Raw genomic sequence first — 12,475 nt, 5'->3', positions numbered from 1 at the left:
TATTGGTTACTTGAAATTGTTTATTGTTAGAATATTTTATTAAACAAAAATCTGCAAACCACAAATCAGGACCACTCTATACACCCCCAACCACTAGGAGTCTGCTTTGTGGAGCAAGGCCATGCCATCTTAGGGTGTTGTCTGAGGTCTACCACTCCGAGTGTTTGACAAGGCTGGGGCAGTCACTGCTACAAGTCTCCTAGAATAAGTCAGCCTTCCGTATCAATGTTGAATCTATGCAAAGTGGCCCAATAATATCCTCATCTATAGCTAGTAGAAGAGTTTATTGATGGGTCTGATGGCAGCTGTGCTGTTCTTATGGGCACAGCAGGGCAATCTCTGGCAGTATCCCTTATGCCTGCAGGAGAAACAAGTATCCCTGATTTGTCCTTTTCAAGAGTGGTCAGTGTTGCCAAGGTAGCTCTCTGAACATATTAGGGCTGAGTGTCTGCACAAATTTGAATCATTTAAGCCAACGTACCCTATTTTTGTGTTTTCTTAAAGCCTCTGTATCATTCCTTTGCATTTTTGATGACCAATTGTTGAACAAATAACTTAAAATATAGTTCTATTTTATGAAGTGTGGAGATCTCAGGCTGTGATGCAGCAAAATTTCCCTGGGATTGCCACTTGTACTCAGTTCAGGTTATCAGGAGTGTTTCACCATTATTTTTTCATCTTGGGACTTGATTTTAAAACAATGCTGTGAACCAAATCCTCTGTGATCTTCTCAACAAACTTAAAACCATTAAAGCGCTCCCTAATGCAAGTCAATAAAAATAATGTAAGTACAGAAATCAAGAATATGACAAACAGTTGCATATACATTTGTGGTTCTTGAGAATCTGTCTGTACCATGTTTTATCCCCTGATGAATACCCTTTGGCCCTAGTAAGCATGGTTTTTCTTCTGGCCTCAGTGAGCCCATTATTTTTTGAGCCCCAAGTGTATATTTGAGTATCAAAACAACGCTTTGATATTGATTTTATCATTGTAGTTCTCCCACTTTGCCCACACAATGAGAGGTGTCGCCTCACCCACTATTTCTTTCTACACTGGATCCATATTTAGGCACCAGTATGTTGCATCCAGCTCAGCTTTTCAAGTTCCTGTGGGGAAGGAGAGTGAAGGGATGGGAAACAAAGACAAGATGAAGGCTGTAGTCAGGTTTCTAATGGGAGGAAAGTATTTGCTCAACCACCACAGTGCATTTATTTATACAACTGGGAGTTTGATGTTCATTGGAGCCCCTCTATTTGGCAACTTTGTATGGCTCACTTGAGCACCTCATGCTTTCGGAGCTGAAACAACTTGTTTACTTGGAGCTGGATCAGCTTGTTTACTTGGCTCACCTCAGGCACTTGTGTTCTCAGGACTGGTCTTACTTTAACCCTGCATGTGTGATCACTCTCCAGCTCCACTGCTTTCCACACATAGGGAAACATTTTTAAATTTGTAACATGTAAAGAATGTGCAATAAGGGGAAACATAAACTGTTATGCAAATGAAGATACCATAATGCCAGTTTTCTCTAGCTGATGTGTGTGTTCAGAGAAATTCCAACATGATTGCCTTGCAGGTCCTTTTGTAGGGAATGATGGTGGGGTCACGTGATGTCTGTGTGGAGGAAGTTCTCAGTATGCACAAAAAGAAGCTCCAGGCATAGCTATAGTAAATGTTTTGCACTAGATCCTTTGTCCCCAAGACATGCTGTTGTGATACTGAGTATACTGTGGCTCAGTAGGATGTGCCAGTGTGTTTTCCTGATTCAACCATGGAAATAGCCCTGTGTCCTTATGGTGAAGAATAGTGGTTTCCTCATTTTATAAATGATCAACATGTCATTATAGAGAGCTGAGTAGAATGGGACTCAAGGTTTGTGGCAGCAAAGGGAACAAAACAACAGGAAGACAGAGGTTAAACTCTTACTTAGTTAGCTATCGGATCTCTGTACCTCCAGGGTACTCCAGGGTACCTCCAGGGTTCATAGCAGAAATGATCTTCACATGACAAAAGGAGTCAAGGAAACTTTTCTTAATCTTCATGTCAGAGGTGTTATCTACCACAAAGCTGTATGACCCCACAAACGTGGTGATTTTCCAGTGTACTACAAGCAAGAGGACCTAGAGGGTTTATGTTGGTTTTTCATTGGTAACAAGTTTTCATATTACATGCTATACTGGTGTCTGTCATTTTTATCAGGAATAGCTCCTATTTTATAGGAGGCCTGTCAAAACATGCCATGCAATGAAGGGTAAGAATACACCACACCATGGGCTTGCTAGGTCACCACAACCATTTGTACCATTCTTGTCTCATCTTGGTAGTATCTGTGTCAATTTCTTTTCATCTTATATTTTTCTCCATTCTCTGTTATCCTCTGTGGAACTCTGAAGAGACTTTTAAATGTTGTATCTCTTATCGTTTCTTGAGTTTTTCATATATTTTTCTCTCTGGCTTTCATTTATATATTTGTTTGCATCTTCTTGTTTAATAATACTTTCTAAGCTATGTATGTTCTCCTCTGCATCCTATGCTATATATTTGATTTGATTTTACTCTCCCTGTGTTACTGACAATAGCACTGACAGTTATATCTCCCTGTATTACTGACAATTATATCCCCCTTTCTTGCCTAAAAATTTCCTTTCTACTTTCTTCTCATGTTTTTAAATTTGCACATGGTAGGGAAAACATGTGACTTTTGTTTTCCTGAGTCTGCTTTATTTTGTCCCACATGCTCCATAATCCACTCATTTTCACAGTAATGAGAAAATTTTGATCTTTTGATCTTTTTGATCATAGTAATACTCCACTATGTGCTATTTTAGAGTTTTGACAAGAGTTCCTAGGGGCCATGCTAATTTACATTCTCACCAGTAGTGTACAAATGTTCCTTTACCCCTTTTCTAACAAATGTTTGTTATTTTTCTTTTCATAATCTTGATTATAACCACTCCCAAGTGAAAAGAATTACATTATAGTTTTGATTTGTGTTACTCTGATTGCTAAAGATGTTGAACATTTCTTCCGATGTTTATTTTTGGCCATTTGTACTATTTTGAGAAGTGTCTGTTCAATTCAATTTTCCTTTTATTGAACACTTTGGTTTTCTCATGTTTGTTATATAGCCTATATATTTATCTTCTGTGGGAACAGTAGCTTGAAAAGATTTTCTTCCACTCTGTAGCCTGTGTTTTTATTGTGTTGTTATCTTTTCTGTACAGAGGCTTTTGAATGTGATGCCAAACAATTTGAGAAATCTTCCTTCTAGTGATGTTTTGTTATTTTGTATTTATCCATCCATATTTACTACTTTAAATTTTTCTCTAAGAAAAACTTATCCCATTCCCTCTGTTGTTCCTTAACTTCTTCCCTTTTCTGTTTGTTTAATATCACCTTGGATTCACATATATTTATTTTATTCTCTCATGTTGTCTGATGTTGTTTATCTTTGTTTTCTTGCTTTCATTTTTCTCCTTGGAGCTGTGAAAGGTCTTTCAACTTAGCTCCTTTTGACATATTTATTTATTTTCAAGTACTTCTTAAGTTCTGGCTTTATAAAATTTTCTAGGCTTAGTTTTGAAATTTTCTCCCAAGCACTACAATTAGCCATTTTTCAAGAAGACATATTTTCTTTTATTGAAATTCAGTCTATCTATCCAGATATGTATTAAAATAGATTCATATTGATGTCTCAACTCCATTCTGACACAGAAGGATTTATTCCAAAATTGTGTCGTTATTTATTCATAACTTCTTTCAGTTACAATGGGAGACTGAACTCTTATTATCAACAGTGGAATCATTATCATGTAGAATAGTTTCAGAGTCACTAACATATGTTTTTGTGAGCCACACATTTGCTAGGAAACTCATGGTGTTTGTGCACAGCTCTTCCACCTTACAGTACCCAGGTTGAGAGCTGTTTTCAGAATATGCTTAGGTCAGGATCTTTCATTATCATCACCCCTCTCAGGCTAGTCATGTAACTTATTTCTTGTATTTAGGTTCATTTGTTCTTGTCTGAAATCTGGTCTATTACCTCAAATTCCAGGCTGATATGTTTTTGTTCAGTTCCCCAGGCTGACATTGGACTTCCTAGATTCAAGAGAATCTTCTGCTGTGGCCTCCCATTTAGCTGAGACTACAGCAATATCCCACACTGCCTGTCTATCCTGATTGATTTTCACAAAGTTGCATAGAGTAACACATTTGGGGATAGAGTTTAGTGTGTTTTGGCAACTGTATAGCCACATATCCAACTCCATGTTACCATAAAGAACTATTTCATCTCCAAAATATTGCCTCATGCTTCAAGTTTGTAGTTCTTCTCTGCCCCATCCTGAGACAACCAGTGGCAATTGTAAATGCCCAAATTTTCACTTGTTGTACACTCTAAGTAGAATCACATAATATCACATGCGTTGGGATCTGATTTCCTCTACATAGGTAAATGCATTGAAGGCTCTTCTATACTGCAGTGTGAATCCCTAGTATGTTTACTTTGTTAACACATTGTAATTTGGAGGTTTCATGCACTGTAGTATAATATATTCTGTCACCTGTTGGAGGCCTTCTGGTTGGTTTTTAGCCTGTTTCATTATGAAATAAATGACTAACTTTCCACCACCAGGTTTCATCACCAGGTTTGCACTTAATAATATTGTGCATTTGTTAGTACATGTTTCAGTATATCATTATGTTCACTATAGGAAATCTGTACATGAACATAACATATTTCAGTTCCCTTCTTTATCCCTTGCCTCTACATCCCTCTTTAATAATTAATATTCATCTTTTTACAGTCAATACGGGTTTATTGTGATTATGCAAGCACCCTCAGAATTTGTTTTTTTTCATGCCACTTTACTTGGTTTTTCTGCTTCAATCTCTACTCCTCATTTCTCTCTTTAAATCTATAGGTTACATTCTGCTTCCTTTTGGAATATTCTGGGTTTTTGTTGAGGCTTTATTGCTTTGCCTATGTGAAAATAATTCAAGAGTCCTTTTCACAGTTAAGAAATTTGCCAAGTGATGAAGAAATGCACACTGGGGGGCTGGGGATTTAGCTCAGCGGCATAAGCGCTTGCCTTGCAACAAGGCAGTCCTGAGTTCGATCCATGGTACCGATTAAAATGAAAAAGACAAAAAAAAAAAAAAAAAAAAAAAAGAAAGAAAGAAAGAAAAGAAAAGAAAGAAGAAATGCACACTGACAGAAATATACATATTGGAAGGTTTAATTTGTGTTTATTTTCTCTCCAGAAAGGATTTACAGCCCCATCCTCTTTTGAACATATTTCTTTTCTACCTACCTGATCTTTTGCATGACTAAGATGAGTGGAGCTGAGTGAAAAAATGACAGCTCACAGTGAATAAGGAAAGGCCACATGCTTTATACTTTCAAGTGTTTGTGGTTGCTACCACCTGATTTTAATGTAGTGTGTTTATAAATATGACAGAAAAACTTCTCCTAAATGATTACATATTTATGCAGCTTTATCAGCTAACATATCTAACAAAACATTATAAGAACAGGGTTACAGATATCCATATTGCCTCAATATATTTCTTTGGTGAATATGTTGATAATAAACAGAGAAGGGTTATTACTCTATATTGAAGAAACCTATGACATATGTATGAACGTAATGTTCTATTTTGAGCGATTTCCTCCCCTTGTGACACTCTACAGGTCACCTTCAAATGGTATGAAGTATACGCAGTACAAAGCCTGTAAAGCTAACAGTTGTTGAAAGTCTAATACACAGGGAACTGGGATGTAAAATTGAGAAGGTAACAGAGAAAAACTGGTTCCTAGATCCCTCCCCATGGATTCCCATCTCCAAGATGTATGCTGTTGCGTTTTGACTTCATTTGTCCCCTGTGCTCTGAAGTCTGAAAATAAGAGAAAGACACCATTAGGCTTCCTGTGGAAAGAACGAGATGGACAGTCAAAAGAAACAATCCCAACTATAGCTTCCACCAATTTTGAAATCCAGTTTCATCTGTACAGATTCCTTCTGAACCATGGTTCTGAATCATCATTTATAATGGTGGTTTTCTCGCTCTTTGGGCCACATCCCCAAAATGGCTAGTGATGTGTAAGACCTGTTTTCTTGCTTCATAGGAAGAATTTGAGGTGATTCTTCTCAGGGATTTGAGTACCCTTGAAGAAAGTGGCTCATGTTTTCCCAACTCACACCTTGCTCTTTTCCATGCGTTGAATATTTGGACTGTTCTGTACGATATGAACATCACTAATATTTCCACATCAGGACCACAATCCCACCTGCCTAATGCCTAAGCCCAGGCTTCAAATATTACCAAAATATTTACCTGTGAATTTGGCTAATTTCACGTGGTCTAAAGCAAATGATTATTCCTCTGTCCAAACACTAACTGCAATGTATGCATGATAAGAAGCAAAATTTATCACATAACTATCATTCGAATAAATTTGGATAGCCTAACTTGGAGAGATGTGTATTTCTACAAGGAGTGACATTCTTGCAGAATTAGAAAGAAAACATGTTCACACTCATGCTGGGATGGACACGCAGTTAGAGATGATATTCCTTTTCTGAATATGTGACCTGTTCACTGTGATAGCTTCTTTATAAACCTCCATTTCATTAGAAATAAATGTGTTTCTTTGCTCTCCCTGAAGAATGAAAGGCCCCGTATAAATGACACATGGTAAAAGCACAACTTCTGGGATGTAACAAAGGCTAGGAAATATTCAGCCGGAATAAGCATCCACTTTTCATTCTCACTGTTATTGGACACATTTTCTCTGAGTGAAATCATTTCTACCACATCACTGCACAGGGGCAATCTGTTTTTGTGAGGTCTTAGCAAGCAGTATCCCAGCATCTAAAATATCTCTTCAAGGTAACATCTGTTGGTTGCTGTGATGTGGAGAGAGGAAGGCCAACATTGTACGTGAGCCTGAGCTGGTCCCTTGATGTGTAGCAGTGGAAGGGATGGAAGGATCATGAGAGGAGGGCCGTATGTGGGTTCCCTGCATTTTGAAGACAGACAGCAGTAGCACTGTCTAAACACAGGGACACATACATACCTTCTTCAGGTGAATATCCCCAAGGGTCCAAGGCCTCATGAATGAAAGTGCGATCTCTCCTCCACACCCAGAGCCCAGGATCATAAGCTTGGATCTAGAAAGGAAAGGAGCCCCTCCCTGAGAGAGTGAAGTCATCCAGGAACAGCACCTCCTTGTCCATGCTCCATTTGTTTCTGATCACCAATCCCCAGACTGTTCTGTGGCCATCTGTCTCCGGTTCAGCCCCACCAATCCCAAGCCAATGCACCTCTTCACACTCCTCTCTTGTCACCCTCAGGTCCCAGCCCATGCAGCAGATGAAACTGGAGCGCATCTTGTGAAACTTGGGAATCTGGCCCAAGTTCCTCCCATAGAGGAAGAAGAACATGTCCAGCTTTGCAACCATGTTGTCTTCTTCCATGTCATTGGCCAGATAACTGGGAAGGAAAGGAGGATACTGGTTGGGGACATGACCAGAAAGGAGCTGAGCCCCAACTCCACTGTGACAAAGGACAGGTGGTCCTCTTCCCATCAGGATCCCATCAGCCATCCACTGTGCTCCTGCAGAGCATGTATCTGTGGAGAGACTAGGGCTGCACAGGGTCCCTCTGAAGAGAGCTCTAACACAACCTCTGTGCAGAACCCGAGGTGGACTTCCACTCCTGTAACCAAATGATGATACCATCATCTCGCTGACTCTTGCGCTTAGGCATAGCACCTGTGTGCTGACCACATGAGAAGCACCTGGGACAAATGATCTAGCCATAATTCTATGTCCATCCCTCTCCTCCTGAATGCCCAGGATAGGGCACAGGTCAGAGGGCACATGAAATCCCTATTTCTTACATGTCTGTTTCTTTTGTGTTACAATCCCTCGCAGGGGATGCACCACAGGTTTTGCTGAGCAAATGAATGAAGGATTGAAGGGCAGTTTGATCTGCAGACAGAGGCAATCGTGAGTCTGCCTGGACTCACTGCAGTTCAGAAAGCACTTACTGAATGAAATGCACCACAGGGACTGCTTTCAGAATGCAAGTGTAATTTCCCAAGGAGCAGCCCTCAACACTTGTCCCATGAAAGAATTTTAGGTAGATAGAAGCAGGGCAGAGGAATTAGTTTAAAATATTCTATCATAGTGGGACTTGATGATAAAACTGTGGGAAGGCAGAAGTTGTGAAGGAAGCAGTCCGTTTAGGAGTTTTGCTTTTTATTTTGTGTTCAGTGCTGAGTGAATCCAAGAGATTTTATGTTGATGTATATCCACGGTCTATTTAAAGATTTCATTGGAAACAACATCTTGCTATCTTATTATGTTGCCAGGCATGGTTTAACTCTGGCATTTTCCTACCTCAGCCTCCCAGTGCACACTGATTACAGGGTTATGCAAATGTTCCCACTTGTATTTTGCAACAGGTTTGCATTGGCTTTCCTCTGATCTTAAATTGTGGATCTGGAACCCCAGGATAGAAACAATCCTTGTAGTAGCTTTCTGAGTTGCATTTATACCATTGTGTACGCCCGTGGCCATCATAGTTTGGATCTTTTCACCCAGTTGAACATTTCATAATGTTATTGAGTTTCAAAGTTTTATTAATATACATGGGCCAAAAGTAAGAGACACATAATGGTTTGGAAGGAGCAATGAAGGAAAAGAAATGGTATAACAGTGATGAGGTGGTTTGGTGACTAAGGTATTGTAGAGTGGGTAAGTTCAATAGCAGATCTCCAGAGAGCCTTGGTCTCCAGGAAATAATCAGCAGTACAGTAGGCATGAGGTAACCTAATTCTTGGAACATCTTTGAGAAGGATTATCAGTCAACAGAGCTAGAATTTGCTCCATGGCTTGTGGAATTACTTATGAGACAGCAGTAGGGAACGTACTACATGCATCCTGTGACCTGTAAGGAGGGCATGCTTGCAATATCAGTCTTTAAAACACACAAGGTAGGCACAAGAAAGACATTTGGTTCTGCTCAGGAAGGAGGTGATCACAATGGCCATTAGCATCTGCTCTTTGTGTCTGTGGGCTGAGGGTCCCTGTGGGTTCTTTGGGCCTGTTAAGGTCTGTTTCCTCTGGTTGCACTCTTTGACATAAGAGTACAGTGTAACTTTTACAAAGGGAACTATTGGGACCTGTAGTGTGAAACCATTTTCAAGAATGAGCAGCACCTAGAGGTCTGAAATTAAAGGACAGATTAGATTAACCTCTCCCATTGTCCGGAAGTGACTATGCAGGACAATAAGGAGAGCCCCAGTACTCACAGTGCCAAGAAGAAATGGATTCTCTGGTACTGCCAGGGGAAGAGTCCAGCGCAGCTAAAATAGGCGATGACCATGGCTAGGAGGTACTGATGGGAAGAGAAGAGAGCCAGAGAGTAAGGGGGATGTGTGGCCACAGACTGGCAGACAGCAGCAGGGCCATGTGGAGAAGAGACTCCACCGCAGGCTGTGCTGGCAACTAGGGGAGGGTAAGGAAGTTTAAAGTTTCCTGCCACTGAGAGCATTCATCATGAGAGAAGGGAAAAGGCAGCCCAGGGTGTCACCTCCAATGGTGTCTTTGAGACAGAACATTGAAGTCACTTGAATGTGAAAGAGGTTCTTCAGTGTAGTGCAAACATGTCCCACAGAGCTAAGGGAAGGGACCAGGTGATTCTGGCTGGAGCTGCCTGAGCTCACATCCCAGGAGATCCAGATAGAGGCTGGAGAGCATGGCCTGGGCTCACATCCCAGGAGATCCAGATAGAGGAGGGTGTTCCAGGATGAGCAAGGCCTGCCAGCAAGATGATGTGGATGCATAAAGGTACCTCCAGGGTGGGAAAGCTGGTGGAAGCTTGTGGGAGGGAAGGAAGTAGGACTGAAGGTTGGGAACTCTGCAAACCCAGGCTATGACATAGCCACTGCATAGCCTAGGGGTTTTTAGCTTCACCTTATCAGAAGCCCTGAGGTTCATGTCCCAGGCCAGAAATCTTCTGATGATGGGATCCGCTGTGAAAAGACCTCAGGGTTAGTTTGCAACTTGTCAAGGTTTTCACCGTGAGTGAGAAAACAGGGAGTGAAACCACATCAGGCTGAAAGAAAGTGCTGGGTAGCACCAGGTTCAGGCCTATGCGGGAGACAGATAAAAGATTTCCTGGGCAAGGATGTGGATTCATTCCTGAGGCACCTGGAGAAGCCACTGAGTGAAGGGCAGGGTAACACCAATTATTTGCCAGGTTTTGACTGTAGAGCAGTCTGTGGTGGTCTCTCATGGCAGATGAATGCTCCTGCTCACAATTCAGAACTCTCCAGGTCGATATCTCTTATGGTCTATGCTTCTAGGACACAGCATAACCCTGCCAGCCCTCAGGTGCTGCAAACATTTCCATTCAGGGAAGGGAGCAATTCCTCAATGTCAGAGAGGCCCTTTGGAACCCAGCTTTCTGTTCCCATTTGGGGACATGTGTCACTGTCATTTATATGCCTGGGGCAGGATGACATCATAGCCCTCCAGGAATGGAGACCTTGGGATTACATAGAGTTTCCTTATATGTGTGACAGAGGTGACTGGCAGTGTCTGGTGTTCCCTGCAACTAGATGAGTGGTGCCACGTGGGGCCTCCTTACACAGCAGCCTGGTGAAGGCTGCATGGTGTTCAGGCAGCACCGAGGACAGGTGTTTCATCTTCCTCTTCTTTTTGAGGCCAGAAGGCTTCTCCAAGATACCTGTGTGTGTAGATGGCACAGGGTTTAGATGTTCCCAAGACTCCTCATCTAGCAAGGACACATACTGTCTCCACCTCTTGCGAGGTGGGAGCCTCATGTCTACCCTGGGTGCTGAGTCACAGCACCGGGGTCCTCCCCCCTCCTCATCCTCCTTCGACTCCCATGACCACTCCGTCTTCCATGTGTGGCTAGGAGATCGAGGTAGGAGGTTGGGGTTCCCCCTGAGATCTGAATCAGAGCCCCCCTGATGATCCTTCTCTTGCTCTGCCTCTGATTGGGACTCTGAATCAGAACTGTCTTTCTGCTTCTTCTGGGCTGGTGGGGGAGGCATGAAATAGGACTCCAGTCCAGGCCCTCCATCAGAGAAACCAAGCAGATTCTCTTGCAGCTTTTCCTCAGTCTCTGAGAACCAGTCTCTCTTCCTCTTCTGTAAACAGGCCCAAGGTGGGAGGCTAGGTGCTTCCCCTAGGACTGAGCAAAGTAATTGAGGCTCAATGTGTGAGTGCTGTTTTCAGCCATTCACTATCCCAACTCAATTCCCCCCTATTAAAACTCCAAGTTTCTACCTATATTGTCCCCTTCAAAGCCATTGTGCCTTAGGTGATTTCCATTTTAACTCAGTTCTGTTTGCCAGTATCCCCTCACACTATGTGTATAATCACTTACTCATGTAGACTTTTTCACTCATGCTTTGAGGGAACTCTGCTTGAGTCACAGCTTCCTGACCCATTGTTGGAGCTCATCTCCTAACAGCTTTGCTGCTTGCCATGTTTTGTATTTATTGCCCATCGTGTTCCCACCTCCTGGCTTTTCTGTCCCCTCCCTTTGCCTTCGTGAATCCCTACTTCCTTTTCCTGGAGTCCTATGTCCTTACTAGTTCCATTCTCAGACCTCTTTTGCCTGCTTCCCCTCACCTGATTGTTCTGGGGTCTCTGTGTCAAATATGACCACCTGCAAGGCATATCCTGGAGATAGGAGCAGTGTGCTGCAATCCTCAGACTGGAAGGGTGGTTCATCTGTGGCCATGACTTCTGCCAAGTGTCTTGCTGAGCTCCAATAAACAGGCTGAGGTCTGCCCGCAGGCTATTTCTATTATTTGGTTGAACCCAAACCACTCTCCTTTCTAGTTTGAGGACACAGACCACCAGTGGACAACAGCTCTCAGGGGCAGCTTTTGACCACTGGACTTCTAACCCCCAAGGAATTTGAACCTTCCAATCAGGGAGCTTGGAATCCTGTGAGGTCATCGCACCTTCTGTTCTGGTAACCAGTTTGAAAGTAAACTACATGTAACTGCCAGACTGGATATAGGGGAATCTATGGCCTGTCCTACCAGGCACACAAAACACTGTGTGTCATCCTCAAGGGCTCACTGGGCCTCTAGGTTCTTCTCTGCCTTCTCAACACATGCTGTTTATGTGCACTGTCAACACCAAGCATCCTATTGTCTATGCTTTGCTTCTTGAGTGCATGACCAGGTGAGGGAAGGATACCAGAGTACCAGACACTTAGCGAGATTGGAAAGGATATGACCCGCTCCAGTATGCCATAAGCGTGGACAGAAGGTCACAGGGACACAGAGGTGTGGACTGGCAAATGTCACTCCAAACATGCAATTTGGACAAGCTCTTCTTCCCAGTGTCCACTAGGCCTTTCTGTGTTTAGGAATATGTACTAGAGACACACATGCTCTCTTTCTTCACAGATATTGTGG

General features: G+C 42.3%; 1 protein-coding gene across 1 annotated transcript; it reads right to left on the bottom strand.

The window, feature by feature from the left end:
• Nucleotides 1-1,937: 1,937 nt before the first annotated feature.
• LOC134472295 (putative speedy protein-like protein 3) lies at nt 1,938-11,787 on the bottom strand. Its single transcript, XM_063233619.1, has 7 exons — nt 11,676-11,787; nt 10,663-11,232; nt 9,987-10,045; nt 9,323-9,408; nt 7,329-7,497; nt 7,082-7,175; nt 1,938-2,107 (listed from the first exon to the last, which is right to left on the bottom strand). The coding sequence occupies exons 1-7, from the start codon at nt 11,785-11,787 to the stop codon at nt 1,938-1,940; spliced, it is 1,260 nt and encodes a 419-aa protein (XP_063089689.1).
• Between the last annotated feature and the right edge of the window lie 688 nt (nt 11,788-12,475).

The sequence above is a fragment of the Cavia porcellus genome, unplaced genomic scaffold (genome assembly GCF_034190915.1).
Source record: "Cavia porcellus strain 051 isolate PalLab524CR breed Dunkin Hartley unplaced genomic scaffold, mCavPor4.1 scaffold_23, whole genome shotgun sequence".
NCBI classification, from domain to species: Eukaryota; Metazoa; Chordata; class Mammalia; order Rodentia; family Caviidae; genus Cavia; species Cavia porcellus.
The sequence above is the reverse complement of the archived record's forward strand: the minus strand, read 5'-3'. Positions and strand labels throughout refer to the sequence as shown.